This window comes from Rhineura floridana, chromosome 17, assembly GCF_030035675.1.
Source record: "Rhineura floridana isolate rRhiFlo1 chromosome 17, rRhiFlo1.hap2, whole genome shotgun sequence".
In the NCBI taxonomy this organism is placed as follows: domain Eukaryota; kingdom Metazoa; phylum Chordata; class Lepidosauria; order Squamata; family Rhineuridae; genus Rhineura; species Rhineura floridana.
Window position 1 is genome coordinate 24640709 of NC_084496.1, and position 21120 is coordinate 24661828.

Genomic DNA, 21120 nt, shown 5'->3' on the forward strand with positions numbered 1-21120 from the left:
GTGGGGATAACAATGGACGTCACACCTGGGTGCAACAAGGAAGCCCAAGATGACAACAGAGGTTTGAACAAACTTGACAAAATCTATGCCAGGAATGTAAAGAAGGTGGAAAGTCCTGAACTTGTTTTTTTAAAATAATATCTTGGATTGCTTTATATATATAAAGCAGGGGTGGGAAAACTCAAATCCAGAAGCCGAATGTGGCCCTCGAGGGTTCTCTATTTGGCCCTTGGGACTCTCCCTAGCCTTATCATCATCATCATCGGGTTTATTAATTGCTTGTTACCCAAAGCTCTGCAAGCGATTTAGAACATTGCCTACACCTCCTCCTCAGCCACATCCCCTCCGCCCCCGGCCTCTCACCTCTCACCAGCCCTTCTTTACACTGTGGGTTTACTGCCGTGGGTGTTTTTGCCTAGCTGGAATGTGCCCTTGAACCCTGGGAATGCCTCTCGCTTGCCTGGATAGAGGACAGAGAGGGGTGTGCGAGTATGTGTAGAAACTGGCCTACTGTGCAAAGGTAACATTTACATTCATTGCTCCACCCACTTTTGTCTCTGGCCCCAACCACCACTGGCACGTGGCCTCTGGGATGTTGCCCAGAAGGGAACATGGCCCCCTAGTTTAAAAAAGGTCCCCCACCCCTGACAAAAAGTTGCTATCCCCAGCTGCAATTTGGGGGTGAAGAGAGACATAATGTAAAAAAAGAGATGTCACAGGGATTCTTCACCTGCCACGCAAGCCTAGCTTCCTCCTGGTGTCACAGTTTTCATGGCAAAGAGGCATAACATCAAATCCTGCACTGGTTCACACTTCAGTCTTGTTCTTTCACTGCACTCTGTCAGTGGCCACCTTTTTGTTTTCCAAGCAATTTATCCATTCATACTTTGCCTTATCATCATTATTATTAATATTCATTAGACTTGTTAATCGCTTGTTACCTGAAGGCCTGAGAGTGACTTACAACACATTAAAAACATCCCTTCAAATTTTTAACAAAAAAATGGCAAAAGCAATCCAGGGAGTGATAGTGATGACATCACAGCACCAGCCAATACTTGCTGGTACAAGTCAGGTTTTTCCCATTCCAACTCAAATGAAGATCTGAAGGACTTGGATCAGGACTGAAGTAGTACATATGCTTAAAGCAAGGACGGGAACCGTGTGGCCCTCCTGATGTCGTCGGGCTCCAGCTCCCATCAACCCAAGCCAACTCAGCCAAAGGTCAGGGATGATAGCAGTTGGGAGTACAGACATCTGGAAGGCCACAGGTTAGCCACTCTGCGTTTAAACAGCCGGGAACTGCCTCCATCACTCTCATAAATGATTCATCTGTACACACCCTTTTACCAGTCTGAACCAAGATTGTACCATCTTGGCCTGGAGCCAGGATTGAAGAATGTAAAAACTTTAAAAAAAACACCACACAGCCAAGTTGTTTGTGCTGTTTGCTCAGATATGTAACCTTAGATATATGAGCATGCATACTGAGCATGGTGCGCTGTTGATGCATATGCACACGTCAGTCTTTCTTTATTCCAGTCAATCTTTCTATGTATATGTTGTTCTAACTCCTGAAGAGGGATGGGGGAGAAATTACATTCAGTGTGCATTTTAAAGGTGAACTTCCTAATTCACACTTTCCAAAACATTATGAGAACTGGAACTATCCTTCAAAATTCACTCTTCTCCCAATTTTGCAGTGCAACGCTCCAGCCAAGTGATGTGTACAAAAATGCATATACTAGATTAAATGCCGATCAGCTGATCCCGTGGTCTGGTGGTGTTGCTGCTAAATGCCAGATCTGTCCAGTATAAAACATCTGTCATCCACAATTTGATCATGGATGAAGGGGCCAACTGAGACCTGGGCAGATGGGCTGGGTGGCCCTATGCCTACCCAGCTGTGTCCACCTGGATACTCAGTGCAGCACCAGCCCAGGTCATAGAGGCAGAGTTGTTATCATGCATAAAAATTCCATCTCCCTTGCCAGGAGACCGATCCACACTGTGACTGGGTTTGAGGGATTGGGCCAGAGTTCATGGTGTTGGGCCAGAGACACAGAATGGGGATATTGTTAGTATGCTATCCGCCTTGCTACACTACAACTTTCCTAACCAAACTGGCTGAGATAATCTCAGATGTGGTACTGGAGAACCCCTTCACAGTAGAGTTGGGGGACTTCAATGTCCATGCTAAGGCTGCCTCAAATAGGCTAGCTTGGGAATTAATGGCCTCTACAACAACCAGAGCTTGGAAAAGTTACTTTTTTAAACTACAACTCCCATCAGCCCCAGCCAGCCTGGCCACTAGATTGGGCTGATGGGAGTTGTAGTTCAAAAAAGTAACTTTTCCAAGCTCTGAACAACCATAGGGCTGTCTCAGTACATCACTGGTCCAACATACGTCACCAGACATACCCTTGACCTGGTCTTTGCCACTGAGGGAATTGGTAATACTCCATTGATTGGGGTGCTCATTGTGAGTCCATTGTCACGGACGGAACATTCCCTGGTGAGGTTTGGGCTGAACATGGCTACTCTACTCTGCAGGGATGAGGGCCTATTAAGATGGTCTGCCCTTGGAGACTTATGGAATCTGAAGGATTTCTGAATATTCTAGGGGATTTCTGGCTGACGTGGCTGGCACCCCTGTCAAAGCTCTCATCACACTGTGGAATGGTGAGATGTGTAGAGCCATCAACGCAATCACTCCTGAGTGCCCTTGCTGTCAATGTGGAGCACATAGGTCACCATGGCACTTTAGTGACCTTCGTGCAATGAAACAGGAGGGTAGACAGAGCACAGGTGACTTAAATCTTGGTCTGAATCTGACTAAGCAGGTGTGAAGTCACATTAACGCACCTGCCACATAGTAGTGGCAGCAGTGAAGAAACGCTACTATACCACCATCATCGTATCCACAAGTAGCCACCTGGCAGAACTTTTTTGAGTGATAAACAGACTTTTGTCATCTGGCCAAGAGAGTATTGCTCTGACACCCTTTAGCAGCCTACTGTAACAACTTTGGGAGGCACTTTATGGACAAAATCGCTCAGATTTAGACAGAGTTGGATGCCACAGTTAGAGCAAGTCCAATGGAGGTATCCAGAGCACTGTCTGTCCCATTTATACTGAATCAGTTTCAATTATTGTGGCCTGAGGATGTAGACAAGCTCCTTGAAGAAGTGTGGTCTCCTTACCCTTGCCCATCTTGGCTCCTTAGAGCTAGCCATAGGAGGTTGTCCAGATGGGTCCAAGGAGGGATCAGCGCTTCACTGGAGGACGACAAAGTACCTTCTGCCTCGAAGGAGCCGGTGGTGCATCCCCTCCTCAAGAAAAGCTCCCTGGAGCCAGAAGTGTTAAACAACTATCGCCCAGAGACAAACATCTACTTTTGGGATGAGGTGCTCAAGAAGGTGGTGGTGGTCCAGCTTCAACATGCTTGGAGAAAACTGATTTTGGATCCATTCCAGTCTGGCTTCAAGCCCAGCCTTGGTCACTCTGATTAATTATATCAGTCAGGAGAGAGATAGGGAGAGTGCAACCCTGCTCATTCTCCTTGATCTCTTGGCAGTTTTTGATACTGTTGACCACAATATCCTTCTAGAGCAGCTCAGGAAGATGGGGGTTGAGGGCACTCTACTTCAGTGGTTCTACTCCTACCTCCAGGGACATTTCCAGAAAATAGTTAAGGGAAGCTGCTGTTTGACACTATAGGAGCTTTCTTGTGGTGTCCCTCATGATTCTGTCTTGCCCTCTGTGCTATTTAACATCTGTATGAATCTGCTAGGAGCTATCATCAGGAGTTTTGGATTGAAGTGTCAACAACATGTGGATGACACCCAAGCTATCTCTCTGGTCCATCTGAACTGGGAGAGGCAGTTGAGGTGTTTGTAGGCACTGATGTGCTGGTTGTGGGCCAACAAACTGAAACTCAGTACTGAAAAGACAGAGATGCTATGTGTTCCAGGTTTTCAAGTCCAGGAGATCGGAAGACAGCCTGTTCTGAATGTGGTTGCACTCCCCTGGAAGGAGCAGGTTCATAGCTTGGGGGTACTCATGGATCCAGCATTGTCACTGGAGGGTCAGGGGGGCTTGGTAGCTAGGAGTCCCTATTTCCAGCTCTGGCTGGTTTGCCAGCTACAGCACGTTTGGACAGAGATGGCCTGTTCTGGTAACTTCCAGATTCTTCCCTTCTACATGGGGCTGCCTTTGAAGACAACTCGGAAACTTCAACTGGTCCATAATGCAGCAGCGAGATTTCTAGCTGGGGTTGCTGTTAGAACTCATATAACTCCTGTTTTAAAACAGCAGCGTTGGTTGCCAGTTTGTTTCTGGACCCAATTTAAGATGCTTACACTAATGTTTAAAGCCCTAAATGACGTAGGCCTCAAATATCTGAAAGACCCTCTCCTTCCCCACAGACCCACTTAGATGTTAAGATCAGCAAGAGAGGGTCTAGTTCCACCACCCTCAGAAGTTTGGGGGATGGTGGCCTAGCAGAGGGCATTCTCTGTGGCAGCTCCTAAGTTGTGGAATTTTCTTTCCACAAAGGTGTGCCTGGCACAGTCGCTGTAGTAGTAGTAATAATAATAAATAATAGCAGCAGGATATATTAGTGAAAACATAGAAAAATACTTTATATTAAGAAAATTGCTTTGCAAATGTGCATATTAGGAAAAGCATTGCAGGAGAAATTTGCATTAAAATTCCAAGAACTTTCATGAGGACTTTTTTTAAAAATTGCAAACTAATATGAAAATGTGGAAAACCGAACTTAAGACTGGAAAAATGAAAGACTGAAATAAAGATTTTCCCATTCTCTACTTCCGAGGTGACAGATGCTATTGCAAGTTAAGGAGCATTCAGTCCTTTGATTGGCTACCTCGTCCAAGGAGCAGCCTGGCTGGTAATATTTCCTGTCTGGTTCTCCAGTAATACCTTCTCAGCAATCTAACTGCCAGCTAATAGCTGTGGCAGGTCCTTCCTCCTTCCAATTAAACACTCCCTTCCAGGAAGTATCTTATTAGATACAGTATCATCAAGTCACTTAGCCATCTCATGATCTATTAAACATGTTGTATACCTCTGAGCCTCTCAGTGTGGCTTTCTTACAGCTCTGCTCTTCTCCCCAAATGAGTCCAATAAAACTCACACCTGGCATTTCCTATCTACACCCTATTCCACATCGCAAGAGCTCTACTATAATACAGACTTTTTTTACCTTTGAGTTCCCAGATATTGCTGGACTACCACTCTCATCAGTCCCAGCCAGCACGACGAATGGACAGGAACACTGGGAATTGTAGTCCAGCAACATCTTGGGACAAAAGGTTAGGAAAGGCTGCTATAATATGCCTCTTGCCATCACCACCTCCTCCTCGGAACAGTGTTGATTAGCCACTGTTCTTAATTCACAGATGAAAAAGGGAGGGCGAGAGATTTGTGAACTGACCGAGGCCATCAGCAGTCTACAGCTAACCTAAGCTCTGAATACGACTGAGTTTATTTACATCCAGCCTTTTCACAGCTTTCAACAAACATTTGAGATATCAAAATACAAAACTCTCTTTAGGGTAAGAAAGAGAAAGTTTACAAAACAATACATTCAAATAGAACAAAACCCAACACCTTAACAAACATAAAATAAATTCAATATTACAAAAGAAATAATCTACATCAGTGGTTCCCAAGCTTTCTTTTCTCCCCACAGACCACCTGAAAATTACTGATGGCCTTGGTGGACCATTTCATGATTTTTCTGCCTGTCATAGGCATTGTAATGTCCTGTGCTAGGCGCTGTAGGATTTTTAATTGTCTTTTTATTGCTTCTTTTATTTCTTATGTTGTATTTTGATGTATTACCATAGAACTGATGGCCGCTGAATTCCATAATACAATTAAATACAATTATAAGAAATAAGAAGAAGCAAGAATACAATTAAAAATCAATATATTTAATGTGGGCATGCTGTAGACCACCTGAGCGAAGCTTGTGGACCAGTTGTCACAAATGAAACAGAAAAAAAGCTCTGTGTCCTGTGTTGCCCTAGCTCTTTAAACATTTAAAGAAATCAGATGTAGAAGAGTTGGAAGGGGCCTATCAGGCCATCGAGTCCAACCCCCTGCTCAATGCAGGAATCCAGCTTAAACAATGCCCGACAGGTGGCTGTCCAGCTGCCTCTTGAAGGCCTCCAGTGTTGGAGAGCCCACCACCTCCCTAGGCCATTGGTTCCATTGTCATACCACTCTAACAGTTAGGAGGTGTTTCCTGATGTTCAGTTGAAATCAGGCTTCCTGTAACTTGAGCCCATTATTCCGTGTCCTGCACTCCGGGACAATCGAGAAGAGATTCTGGCCCTCCTCTGAGTGACAACCTTTCAAGTGCTTGAAGAGTGCTATTATATCACCCCCTCAGTCTTCTCTTCTCAAGGCTAAACATTCTCAGGCTAGACAACTTACACTGGCTCCCTCTTCTCCTCCAGAGGAGACCAGCAGCAGCAAAAAGGAAAATGCTGGAGAGGGCGATGATGGCACGTCCTCTTCCCCAGCCTCCTGGATGTTCCAATTGTAGTGCACTCATGGCATTGGTGTTTAAAAATAATGGAACATCGCCCTTTTGCTTAAGAACCTAAGCAGACCTCTGCTGGATCTGACCAAAGGTCCATCTTATCTAGCACCTTGCTTCTCACAGTGGCCAGCCAGATGACTCCAGGAAGCCCAGAAGAAGGGCATGAGGACAATAGCCCATGTCTCCCTGTGTGCGATCTGGAACCTCTAGCCCATGAACTTAATTAGACCCGTGCCAGGTCCCTTCCCATTTGGACATGCCAGCTCCATCTGCCCTACGCCTAGAGCAGGTAAAGCACTGCCAGTTAGCTGATCACCAGTTAGCCCTGCCATTTGCAAGCTTCACTGATCAGCTGATGTTCAGCACTGTCTGTGCCGTTGCCCACAAATATACATTTCAAACCACGTGGGTGTAGGAAAATGGGTCACCTGACATCACTGTGATATCAAGGGATTGACAAGTGGACGGCCCTACCCACTTGTCAAAGTTAGCCCATGGGGTAGGGGGAAGTAAGGAAGCGGAATTTATAGGAAGAGTGCCTCTAAAGCTGGAGGTTCCATATAGCCATCATGGCTAATTGCCATTGACAGACCTCCCCTCCTTGTGCCATATTATACAGTACACTAGTAAGCCCATCAAAACTTTGGTCAGTGGTTTGCAAACTCCCACCCCCCCCGGACCACCTGAAAATTGCTGATGGTCTTGGAAGACCACTTCATTATTTTTCTGCCTGTTATATCAAGCTCTTTTAATTCCCACTAATTTTGACAGGGAAAGTTAAGTATGCACTTAACTCTTCCCCATTTAACCCAATTGGCTGAATAGTGCTTAATATTATCTTGGACCACAGATTCAGTCCCCCAAATAGTTTTCTGAAGAACAGGCAAGGGTGTTTCAGGAACAGAGTGATAGTGATGGTGCCAATGTCAAATAGACGGAGGCAGAATAATATTCAGCAGAAGAAAACAAGAATTTTCAAGAGGTATTACATGTTCTTGGTTGGGACAGCAACCTGATCAAGAGCGCCTCCTGCTGAAGAGGTAGTGGTATTACACCTGAATCATCATCTGCAAAAAGCAGCTGAAACAACCAGAGCTCTCGTGCTTTTTCTCTCTCCCCTGATAGGCACTGGCTCTTCACAGGCAGAAGCCAATTCCTTGCCTTACTACATTGGTACCTTTTTAGCTGGTATGTTTATTTTTTTTAGAACAGTTTTATAGCCTGCTTTCTAAAGAGGCATGATTCGCAAAATGGCTTACAAAATGTGCATCAATACACTAATCAATAAAATATAATTTTAAACCATTTAAAGCAAGGATGGCTAACCTTTTTTTAATGAAATAGTGGAGGCCACATTCACCCTTGGTGAACCTGTGGGGGGGCTGCATGTCAGCAGTGTGTGTGGCCACCCCACATTCTCTCACACACTCTCATATTCATGCACACAGACACACACCCACATCCTCACCCTCCTCAGCTGATCTGTGCAGATTTGTTGGGTAGAGGTGGTTATCGCCCCCTCCCTAAAATGCATCTCCATGAGGCAATTTGCATCTGCATCACAGTGGAAATGTTTAAACTTCTCAGCATCATGTCTACAATATTTGTTTTATTTTTGCAGTCACCCCCAGGCGGGGGGGGGGGCAGTTAGCCACCTGTGAGTTAAAATATCTTCTTCATAACACAACTAAAAACCAGTACAGAAAACATCACAGATGCAGGTGAGTTTCACAACCACAGGAACACAGGAAGCTGACTTACATGGAGTCAGACCACTGATCTATCTAACTCAGTACTGCCTACACTGACTGGCAGCGGCTGTCTAGGATTTCAGACAGAGATCTCTCCTAGCCCTTCCTGGAGATGTCAGGGATTAAACCTGGAGGTCTGCTGCATGCCAAGCAAGTGCTCTACCACCAGGGGTGTAATCATCCAGGGTCTCAGGGGGCTTAGACCCCTTACTTTTTTGGGAGCAGAGTCCCAGCAGGGCCCCATGTCTCCAGCATCATACGAGCCAAATACCATGAAAGGGGAGTGTGTTAGCCACTGAGAAGAGTCTTCTAACATGCCTCCTCTACTGAAGGTAGAGCCTGACACTGATTTTATGCCTTCTATGTTAATTTTTACCTCAGTAGTCCCTTCAGTACCACTCCCTATATATACGTATATGTGTGTATGTCTGTGTATATGTATATATTATTTTACGTATTTTAATTGCATTTGATGTATTTTAATGTTCTTGTGATTTTTATTGTGTACAGTTTTATTATGTATGTGCACAATTTTATTGTAAGCTGCCCTGAGTGCCCCATTACAGAGTAGAAGGGCAGGATATAAATATTTTAAATAAATAATAAATCCCTTGTCCTTTCCTGCTGACTGGAACCTATCAGAGGGAAAGGAGGTGAGTCAGCCACTGAGAAGGCTCTTTTCAGCAGCCTATACCCTCCCCTTTCATGCTCATTGGCTCCTAGGGATGTCTCTTGTTGTGTGAGAAGGCATTAACAAGGATCTCATTCTCAACCCAGCAGCAAAAAAAGGGTTGTGCGGCTGTGACTATCATGAAGGGACCCTGCACTTCTGAATTTGCCACTACACTACTGGTGGACAGCATCAACGTTAAATAACATTTTGCCCAGTGTGGAGAAAGTGGATAGAGAGAATTCCCCACCGCTACTCATAGTACTCATTTGGGGTTATCCAATGAAATTAGTACAGGGAGTCGATTCAGGACAGAGAAAAGGAAAGTCTTTCTTCACACACTATGGTCTACCACTGAATTATGGCTGTTCCCCTCCATTTTTGAGAGCCATTATTTCTCCCGTCGGCAGCCACTCACAGATATCTTGGTGAAGATGGACAGCAAAAGAGACAAGGATGAAAGATATATCCTGATTCTCTCCCCGCCAAACCGCTTCTGAAGATACTCCGGCATGGTAACGATCTGAATGGAGGAAAGGAAGGAGTCAAATTTCAGTGATATAATTAGGGATGGGAGAAACTCAGTTCTATTTGAATATTGACATCAATCTACCCAATTTGCACTTCCTGAAAGAAACTGTGATCTAAAACACAGCTGTCGTTCAAAATTAGCACTTCTTTGCATTTTGTGACACAGTTCTCCAGCCAAATCATGTGTACAAAAGAGCACATCTGTGTGGAAAGTGTGCATAAGAATGAATTTATTTATTTATTTATTTATTTTTATTAGAGTATTATCCACCCTTCCTCCCAGTATGAGCATATAACAGATAAATAACATATAAAACATATATTGGGGGAAGCGTTTGCAAAAAACTTATATATCAGGCAAAAATGCGTGCCAAAATGGGTTTATTAGGATAAATTTGCACTGAAATGTAAACCATAACTGACAGATTTGTCCATCCTTGGTTATAATGCAACCAGCCTTAATGAGCCATGGTGGGGGTCTTAAGAGGAAGAGGGGGAAAGGCATCACAGGTTGTATCCAGATTACAAACCTCAGCTTGTTTTCAAAGCAAGCTGGTAAATAGCAACTCATCTGATTGCCTGGGGTGAAGAAGGGTCATCTTTGGGCAACCAGGGAAGGGAGCGTTTGTAAGCTGGGAAATAAAGAGTTGACAGTCTCACACACACAACTCATTCTAGGCTTTTGATGTGGTATAAATAGATACACTGCTCAATGTGGGCAGGCAGGCGAAAAAACGTCTGTGGGCTTATTCAGAGACCTCTTTGGTTATTCATGCAGCACCATCAACATTCAGAACACTTCACAAAGCAGAAGAAGCTGAGCAGCTTCCAATCTAAAATTCAACATGGGAGGGGGAGGGAAGTGGAAGCACAGGTAAATGGGGAAGCACTATACGAGTGTAGAGAACCTGTGGCCCTCCCGATGTTGCTGGATCCTAAGTCCCAACAACCCCAGCCAACGTTAACAACAACAAAAAAGGGAGGATACAAGATTTGGCAAGAGAAGGGCAGAAGTGAATGCAGGAAATTGCTGGTTTCTAATCCATGTTAAGTGGCTTTTCACCAAAGAGTCTTGCAGATTTTTTTTTATTATAACTGCTGAGTAGGCCACAAACCCCAATCACCTGAGCAGGCAGCACCAAATGGGGGAGGAAGGTCGCCCCTGGGCAGCCGTAAAAGGAGACAGCAGGAATAGCAAGATGGTCACACAAACAGACAGGTACAAACCCAGCTCTCCACGTACCCCTGAAGAGATGTAGACTGGAACAAACACCCAGGCCAACGCCAGAAGTACGAAAGTGGCCTACAAAAGATATAAAGAAAAACATAAGCATGGAGGTTTGGGTCCTACACATCAGCATGTGTGTGTGAAAAAAGGGATTTGTGCTTCTGACATACCCATCAAGCCCTATTTCATGGCTTATTCCAGTGGAATCAGGGCATTACTCAGAAATATCAATGCTCTTGACATGAAGGAGTGAGGAACGTTTGCCCCCTTGTCCTCCCCCTGTTTGGTGCCCCCAATCCTTCCCCTTTTTCTCCACATTCTCTACCACCTTTGGACCTTTCATGGCCACAGTCTTTGCTACGAAAGCCTGTACATGCAGGTCTAACACAATTGCATTTATCCAAAGGTAAGAGTTTGCATTTTCTCTCTCTCTCTGGATGCAGCATTTGTATTATTGGAGGCCGGGGGTTAACAGGGTAGGTAGCAAGTGCAGAAAGAGTTGCTGTCAACCCAGAGATAATTTCTCTGTCTAAGACATTGCTAATTCCTGCAAACATTCAGAGTCATAAACTGAACTACATGACCCTTTGGAGCTGCCTTGGACCACATGGGACCACTGGTCTGTCTAGCACATCATTCTCCAGATGTGGTTCATCTCTGTCTCCCATCAGCCCCAGCCAGTATGACCAATGGTCAGGGGTGATGGGAGTTGGAGTCTAGCAACATCTGAAGGGAGCCACATAGACTCCTCATGACCATTACTGCCTCTTCTGAATGGCAGCTCTACAACACAGGTGGGGAGGAACCTGCGGCCTTCTAGATATGTCTGGACTCGCAAATCCCATTACCCATGACCACTGGCCACGTTGGCTTGGGCTGATGGGAGTCCCAGTCCAACATCTGGAGGGCCGTAAGTCCCCCATCCCTGCTCTGAAACATGTCAGGTGGAGGCTGTGCTTTCCCCTGCCCTGCCACCTGATGCTTTTAACTGGAGGGCTGAACCTTAGGCCTTCTGCATGCAAAGCAGTTACTCTATTGCTGAGCTAAGGATGCTTGTGCAGCTGCTTTATATTAAATTGGTCCCTCTATCCTGGTGTTTTCTCTGGTTGACAACATCTCGCCTCCAAGGTCTCTTCTAAAGATCTTTCTATCCCTGTTTTTCAAGATCCTCATGGGACCTTCATCATGCAACATATACACCCTAGCTCCAGCCTCTACAGTGACATGTGGAGCAGTGCCCACCAACCATAGTCTCCACTTAGCCAACACCCACCGGCCTGCCTTCTTACTTACAGCCAGTCCAGCTGCTGCCACCTTCCTCCTCAGGCCACATTCACACCATGCATTTATCCCACTATTATTCCACTTTCAACAGTTATGGCTTTCCCCCAAAGAATCCTGGTAAGTGTAGTTTCCGGAAGGTGCTGAGAATCGTTAGGAGAGCCCTATTCCCCTCACAGAGCTACAATTCCTGGAGTGGTTTTGTCAGTCAAAGAACTCTGGGAATGGCAGCTCTGTGAGGATAATAGGGGTCTCCTAACAACTCTCAGCGCCCTTCAGAAACTACACTTCCCAGCATTGTTTGGAGGAAGCCAAGCCTGTTGAAAGTGGAATAATAGTGGAATAAATATATGGTGTGAATGTGGTCTGAGTCTCAATGTTACTCCTTGTAGAACTCAGCAGCGGGGAAGAGGATGGGGGTAAAACTAAGGCCACATCCTCACCAGGCATTTATTCCACTTTAAACAGTGATGACTTCCCCCCATGAATCCTGGGAAGTGTAGCTTGTGAAGGGGGCTGAGAATTGTTAGGAGACCGTTATTCCCCTCAGAGAGCTCCAGTTCCCAGAATTCTCTGGGAAGAGGGGCTGACTGTCAAACCGCCATTGGCGCTCTGTGAGGGGAATAGGAGTCTCCTACTAACACTCAGCACCGTTCACAAACTACACTTCCCAGGATTCTTTGGGGAAAGCCATCACTGTTTACAGTGGGCTAAATGTCTGGTGTGGGTGTGGCCTAGAACTAGCTGGTTCTGCCTGTCAGTTATCAGATTAGTAAAATGGGTGCTCTAAGCATGTGGGGGTAGGGGTGTTAAGCCATCAGCCAATCCCAATGTCTGATTTATTCATGAAAGACAGAAGAGTCCTTACGTTCCATTCGAATCCAGCCACGGCTACCCCTCCTGCAGCCGCAGTGCCAGCCAGACCAATGAAAAGGCCCGATCCTTCGCTGCTGGCAAAGAGGGAGGCCCCAATCTGCAGGCCCAAAGCAGTCAGTGGCATTAGTTCCCAACATCTTAACACATCGCAAGGACACTTGTATTTCAAACAGACTTTAAAACTTAAAAAAAAATACTAAAGTATTTACTTCATGGGTTCCTTTAGTAGGAAGGCTGGACTAGTGCCTTTAGCACTTCCTCAGCATTCAAAGTGTGCCTGCTGGTTCAAAAAGGTTGGTGACCTCTGGTGCAACATGGCCTGGTGTCCTACCTCACAGAGGACAAACCTCTGTTTGAAGGAGACCTCTGTCTGAAGGGCTGCCCAGCCGAAGTCTGGATTAAAGATAAAGAACTCTGAGAAGAGTGAGCAGAGTGGTGGCCTTTAAGTTATTTATTTAAAAAACGGTTATTAGTGTTAATATTTATTTATTTATAAGCGGCTTATAGCCAAAAACAGGTTTCTAAGCTATATACTAGTCTAAAAACCAATTACACAATCATTAAATCATAAACATCCGTAATATAAAAAAACAACATAATGTTTTAATGAGACTGGGTTGTATTCACCTAAGTCCTACTCAGAATAGACCCATTGAAATTAATGTACCTAATTTAGGCCGCAATCCCATATACACTTACCTGGGAGTAAGTCCCATTGAACCTAATGAAGCTTATTTCTGAGTGGCCATGTACTGGATTGCAGCCTTAGTCATGTCCATTAACTTCAATGGGTCTACTCTGAGTCACACTAGCATTGAATACAACACTAAAAATAAACATCCATCAGTAAATATGCAATAATACAATCCATTAAGGCACAATAAATTGAGCACTTGGACAGCAGAGTCTTTTTACTGTCATAAGATATAGGGTCTTGCCATTTAAATTACAGTACTTGGGTTTCATCCAGTGTTAGTTATATTCAGAGTAGACCCACTGAAATTAATGGACATGAGTTACTTAGATCTATCCATTTCAGTGGGTCTGTTCTGAAGAAATGTTAGGTGGATGCAGTCCATTGGATTGCATTCAGCTAAGTCCTGCTCGGAGTAGAGCCCTTTAAATTAATGAACCTAAGTTAGTCACATTAACTTCAAGGGGGCTACTCTGAGTAGGGATAGCACTGAGTTCCATGCAAATTTTATGCAAACTGATGTGCTGGCTCTTTTGTCCTTGTTTGGGCGTGCATTAACTTTTCTTTTTTCCTCTCTCTCTCTCTTTTTCGGCAGTGTACAAACAGACGCCCTTTACATCTCTTGGAACAAACTAAACGGAGCACCACAAAACAGGAAGTCACATCCACTTACCGGCCACCAGGCTATGTTCCTCCCGGCCAGGAAGTAACCACTTAAAGTGTTTCTGTTTGCCCTGCATGAAGACTGAAAAGGCAAAGAGACCAACTAAACAGGGACACTATAGAGAAACTGTGCACAGTGGGGAAAGCGGCTAGAGACTTCCTCCCCACCCATCCCAAATATAATCCCTTTTATTTCCGAGCGCATATAGTCAAAATGACATCACCTACATGCTAAATTGCAGTTATCAGCAGAGCCTCTAGTTTTGCAAAGACTGGGCAGAGGGGAGAGAGATAACCTAAAATGACAGGGGAGAAAAATAGGAAAATGGATGCTAGACTAGATGGACTCTTGGGGTTAAATTCAACTAACCACATGGACTGTGAAAAAGACAAATAATTGGGTGTTAGAACAAATTAAACCAGAACTATCACTAGAAGCTAAAATTATGAAACTGAGGTTATCATACTTTGGACACATCATGAGAAGATATGATTCACTAGAAAAGGGAATAATGATAGGAAAGACAGCAGGGAGTAGAAAAAGAGGAAGGCCAAACAAGAGATGGATTGATTCCATAAAGGAAGCCACAGACCTGAACTTACAAGATCTGAACAGGGTGGTTTACAACAGATACCATTGGAGGTCACTGATTCATAGGGTCATCATAAGTCATAATCGACTTGAAAGCACATAACACACAAACACATACAACCTTTACTCAGAGAATGTACCTAAGTTAGTCATGGCCATTAATTTCAATACACCTACTTTGAGTAAAATTTAGTTAAATACAACCCTTGGTCTGATAACAGCCAAAGAGAAAGGCTAACCTGCTTACATTTAAAACAGGAATATAGGAAGCTGCCTTATAAAGAGTCAGACCACTGGTTCATCTAGCTCTGTTCAGTCCACACTGACTGGCAGCAGCTCTCCAGGATTTCAGACTGGGGTGTCTCCCAGCCCTACTTGGAGATGCGGGGGATTGAATCTGGATCCTTCTGTATGCAAAGTAGATGCTCTACCTCACCATGCCGACCTATGGCTCTTTCCTTAGGTAGTGATGGATAAACCATAAAGTTAACTAATTGAATTTTTGATAATCAAATACAAAATTGATTAAAAGGGCAGGTGATCAAACTTAAATAAACTTTAATTAACACCCCAAACTTCCATGTAGGCATTTAGATTACTTACAACTTTACAAAATAAGGAAGTACCATTCATAGTAAAACGGAAAAGCCATGTTTTATATTTTTTCATTGCCTATGGAAGCCACATAGCAGAATCAAAAAAAGTTAGCATACCCTCAATCCTTAGCACCATTGATCGATGAAAGCTTTTATTGTATTGATCTGCTGACTAAAGATTGCTGCCCTAATCCCAAAGCCATCTTACCCATATTCCCACCGCCAAATTCAAGACAAAATATGCCACGACAACAGTCACATCAGAAACGCTGAACTGTGGCGAAGGAGTGAACATTTCAGTGCGAGAAGCATTTTTCACAGACATCATGCCTCGACCCAGAACCAAAAAAACAAGGCAATCTCTTAGTCAATGCCAGCTGCTTTCAAGAGTCGTTTAATTGATCATTAAACAACCTGGGACTGGAGTTTTTTTTTAATTTGACAAGCAGTTTGCATGTGAGCAGGTGTGAACAAAGAAAACTAACCTAGGGTTAAACTGCATTGCAGGAGCCAGAGGGGGGCTCAGTTTGCAAATGGGAGAGTTGGAAACAGGTTCTTTTTACTTATCCTATTTCTCCCAGAAAAGGTAAATTCAGGTTTAAGGGATGGGATGGAATACTGGCTGGCATTTTTATGCTACAATGTTGTTTAGATGCTGCCCCTCAAAAAATGTGGCCCTCAAGGCCTCTCTACCTAGCCCTTGGGACTCTCTCCAGGCCATACCCTGTCCCCACATCACATCCGTCACTGGTCTTGCTTCACATCTTCTGTGTTTTTGCCTGGCTGGAAAGCGTCCTACTGGATTCTGCTCATGCCCCTTCCTTCCCTGGATGGAGGACAGAGAGGGTGTGTGTAGAAAGTAGGCTACTGTACTGTTATTTATATTCATTGCTCTGCACCCTTGCGCCTCTTGGCCCACCCACCACTGGCATGTGGCCGCCAAAAGGTTGCTCTGAAGGGGATACGGCCCTTGGGCTGGAAACATTTCCCCACCCCTGCCAGAGACCAATTCTGGTGTACATGACCATACCACACTACAGTCCATCTCAAGTTGTCAAAGCATAGCTTAGCTCCACTTCTGCTCATACTTGTCCTAGGACAAGTCTTTCTCAACCTTTGAGTCCCCAGATAATGCTGAACTCCAATTCCCATAATTCCTGACCACTGGCCATGCTGGCTGGGGCTGATGGGAGCTGTAGTCCAACAATGCCTGGGGCCCAAAGGCAGGGAAAGGCTGTTGGATAGTTTCTCAGAATGTTGAGCTGCACCATTCTCAATCCTGCAGCCCCACAGCAGGGCAGGCAAAGCTCCTTGAGCACAGCTGTGTGAACTCAGCCTGCTGCTGTGCTCTGTGGATCAGGGCCACCAATCCGATGCTGGTGTTACAAAAAACAGAACACATCTCTGATCCCTTCTAAAACTCCATTAGAGCAAAACTGTGACTCTTCTTCAATCAGGTTGGGGTGATGGGAAATATGGAGGGGGGTGGGATTCTACCTCACACAAATCCAGTATGAAGCCAGAAGGAATCTTCAGCTAAAGGGTAATGAGGGACCCAGCTGCAGATAGCCAAATCTGTCCGTTTCCCCTCATTTTCCAATCTTGTTTGTTGTTGTTATGTGCCTTTAAGTAAATTACAACTTATGGCAACCCTATGAATCAGTGGCCTCCGATAGCATCTGTCATGAGCCACTCTGTTCAGATCTTGTAAGTTCAGGGCTTGTGGCTTCCATTATGGAATCAATCCATCTTACTCCCTTCTGGCTTTCCCAGCATTATTGTATTTTCTAGGGAATCAGGTCTTCTCATTATGTGTCCGAAGTATGATAACCTCAGTTCCATCATTTTAGCTTCTAGTGATAGTTCTGGTTTAATTCATTCTAACACCCAATTATTTGTCTTTTTCACAGTCCATGGTATCCGCAAAGCTCTCCTCCAACACATTTCAAATGAGTTGATTTTTCTCTTAATCCGCTTTTTTCACTGTCCAACTTTCACATCCATACATAGAGATCGGGAATACCATGGTCTGAATGATCCTGACTTTGGTGTTCAGTGATACATCTTTGCATTTAGGACCTTTTCTAGTTCTCTCATAGCTGCCCTCCCCAGTCCTAGCCTTTTTAAATGTCGTTCTCCAAATTTGTGAATTTTTAAAATGGTATTATAGTACATATTTTTAATGTGCACATTTGTATGCAATTCTGTCTAATATACTTTTGCAAATGCTCTATCATACAAAGCATTTTTGTATGTTATTTTCACATATATGCATTTTATGCACACATTTATATTTTTGTACGCATTAAACTACATTGCAAAATTCAAAGTGTGAATTTTTAAGAATGGCCATGCTTCAGTCCTTGTATTGTTTTGGAAAGTGCAAATTAGGTAAGTTCACCAGACATTTTACCCTCAATCTAAAGCATAGAATTCATCTTTTTTAACACAGAGATCCTTTGCTGGGTTGAACTCACCCCCTGCTTTTTTGTGCAGTTCTCCCTTCCGAGGTCAGTCCCCATGCAGACCAGCTTCTCTGCCCTCCCTCATAAACATTGACACTCTCTGTTAATGTGTCTGCCTTTCTATTAGCTAGTGACATTGGTTAATGGGCAGCTTCAGTTAAAGCCTAACTCTTGGAACGCTGTTCTTGAAGCCCATTTTACTTTAGACACATGGATTTCTGAAGAGATCTCAAATTCCAACACCCCTCGGGTGATGATTTCACAGGTCAGGGTTGCTAAAAGGTGAGCTGGTTTAAGATTATTTCAGTGGAGTGGACAGTTAAGTAGAATGAGATCCCAGAAGGAATAAGGCAGAAACTTCCCTGTTTGCAAGGGTGGCAAAGGCCTTGCAAAAACAAAACTGGTAAACAGCAAAACAAGCTTTTGGGGGGGAGGGAGGAATTGAAGGGACATTGACATATTTTCAGCACCAGGTAAAAACTTGCTTCCCCCCCCCCCAGGCATTTGATAGGAGATGGTGTTGTCTGTTATTAGCACGCTGCCAAAGCTTCCTGGGGGCGTTGTTTCATTGTTTTGTTTTCACAGTATATTTTTGTTTTTAACATACATCTAGTTATATTAATAGACAGTACATGCTGGCTGGGGCTGATGGGAGTAGGAGTCTCAACTACATCTTGCAGGCCACAAGGTTATCACCCTGGTTTATAAAAATTCATTCAGTGGCAGATTAGCTACTGGTTCTTTCACCATCATCATCACCAGCACAGACCCAAACACACACACCCTGGAGCATTCCTCAGCTAACAAAAGGGGGGGGGAGTACAACTTTTGAACATATGTTTCCTAAGAAGCTCACACAAAAACAAGGTCTTTTATTCTTGTTGCAGAAAATAAATACCAGTGCATATTCCATATGCTTTTTCCTATAAAAGCACTTCTACAAAAAATGTCACTGAATTGCATACAACAGTGCAACTTTTTCTTCTTTTTCTCTCCTTTTTTTTGGCTTGTCAGATGCAAACTTCATACAATAGCTACTTTTTTGTATATTATTATCCCTTTAAAGCACTTGTAAGCAAGCTGATTTGGGGAGGAGAGGAATATTAACACTTAGGAGCCATGGCCTTTGTCTCCAGTTGTATGTGCGTGTATTTGTAGCCTTAGGGCTCCATTTTCTAGAGAGACCTGCTGCACAAACCTCACTGAAATGACTAGGAGCTACATGAGAGCGAGGCAAGAGACTGAACATGCTTGTTCTGGCCCTCCCTTGTTTTTGTAGTCGATGATTTCCATGGGGTGCAAGACTAGTTTTTGCTTACAGGTGGATGAGGCCAGGGATAACCTGTGCTGTGGGGAAAGGCCTGCATGCTTCTTCTGACCAGGAGGCGGATTCTGCACCAGGAGAGGCTTCACCTACGAGGATATGGCTCCTCTTTCCAAAGGGAAGCGACATCATTGTCCCCTGGTCACCCAATCCCTGGGTGAAGCAATGGGTGAAGAGAAGCAATGTGCTCTTACACAGCTCCAATACATTTCAAGGAGACTTGAGCAGAAGAACTTCTTAAAAAGGACTGTGTCCTTAAACAAACAGTACAGCTAAATCTAGCAGCGCCTAGGATTTTTATTTGTTCTTTTTCAGTAGAAGTCCTTTCCCCCTCTTGAAAATGGCAAAGAAAATAGTTCTGGAAATTTCATCTACTAAATTGAAACCATGGGGAAGGGTGGTGGTGGAAAGCATCTTAACAAAATGGGTTCCATTGAAATACAAAGTTTAAGCCACAATGCTTCACAGCTCGGTTTCTGTACATGTCCAGTTTGGCCCCTGAAAATCATCTTCTTCTTCAAGAAGCTGTTAGTCATCCAGTCCTATATTCCTGAAAAGGTATGACATGGACTCCCCATTGTGGATTCTGCGGATGGCCTCCGAAAGGATCATGCTGATATCCACAGTCTTAATTTTGGGGCACTGGAGCTTTTGAATCTCATGAGGAATTGTGTTGGTGACCACAACCTGGAAAGAGAGGCAGAAAGAGAGCTGGTGAGTGGAGGGTTCAATCCTGCTCAACTTGGCTGAGCATGCCTGTCCCCCTGCTAGAAGCAGGCACTGAAAGTGCAGTGCAGGGCTGACTGAATTCCCCTTTGCAAAAATCCCCTTGCTCTGCTTTGAAATCCTGACAGTCAGGGCTTCAAAGGACAGCATCAGCAGACATCATGTGATTGGCTGGTGGGTAACCCCTGTCATATTTAGCCCTCCAGAGGAGATAAAAGATCTGGCCCGCTGGCCAGAAAAGGTTCCCTACTCCTGAGCTACGGCCTAAGCTCACACACTTCCAGGCAGCCAATGTAGCCACAGATTGCACTTGCTTCAGAAAACCAGAAGGCCCAGCTAGGAAGTGCATCCTGGCTGGAGGAGAGTGAGGAAATGCTTATTTGTAGCATTCTGAAAACCTAACCATTTCAGGTCACTGGGGAAAAGAAAGAAAGATTAATGACTTTGCTAGACTCCACTTCCGTTTATTTCCAGTTGAGGTTGATTCCACTCTTTTCTGTTCAGCCATTTGAACTTTACTGCTGGTTTAAGTCGCTTTTAAGCTCACGTTATTATTTTTATTTTGCAAGCAAGTTATTTTAAAACATTTTTTAAAACAGTGTTAAGCCACAAAGCTGCGGTGTCCTTCTCAGGGTTGACTGTTGAACATGTTTCTATGCCACTTCTTGAAACTCGAGGTGGATTAACAAATTAATAAACAAGTGGATTAAAATGTGCAAAAGTGCTTGGCAATCCCACACAACAGCAACGGGTGCATGGAATTTGGCAGAGTCAAGTGCAGGCTCCTCCCACCACCACTTAAAAGCACGTTTATAAGATTCACAGCTGCAAAGCTGAACTTCAAAGTGCATGCCTTAAGTCTCAGGAGCCACAGAGGGAGAACTTTCTACTAGCCAAATCGTTTGGCATTTTTAGGGTGCTGCAAAAATCCCTCCCCCCTCCCCAATTTACCATCCCATTCATGGGAGGCAATTTTTTGCCATTTTCTAGGGTCAAACTTTGGAAGCCCCCCCCCCATTCTGAGCCAACCAAGAGCTACTATCTCAGTGCTTCATCCCATCCTAAAGATGAAAGTCGCACACCAACATTGGAACTGCTCTCAGAAATGCACACTGCTAATTTTGGAATCTGTAGCAATTTGGCTTCTAA

General features: G+C 44.3%; 1 protein-coding gene across 4 annotated transcripts in view; it reads right to left on the reverse strand.

Annotated features, from left to right (window-relative positions):
• Window positions 1–18773: 18773 nt before the first annotated feature.
• The window catches only part of PRPSAP2 (phosphoribosyl pyrophosphate synthetase associated protein 2), a 45217-nt gene continuing 42870 nt past the window's right edge, over window positions 18774–21120 (reverse strand). For all 4 annotated transcript variants that reach the window (XM_061599776.1, XM_061599775.1, XM_061599773.1 and 1 more), the window contains one exon: window positions 18774–19932. In XM_061599776.1, coding sequence (XP_061455760.1) covers window positions 19774–19932 — 159 coding nt within the window. In that variant the 3' untranslated portion in view covers window positions 18774–19773. The remainder of the gene's footprint in view (window positions 19933–21120) is intronic.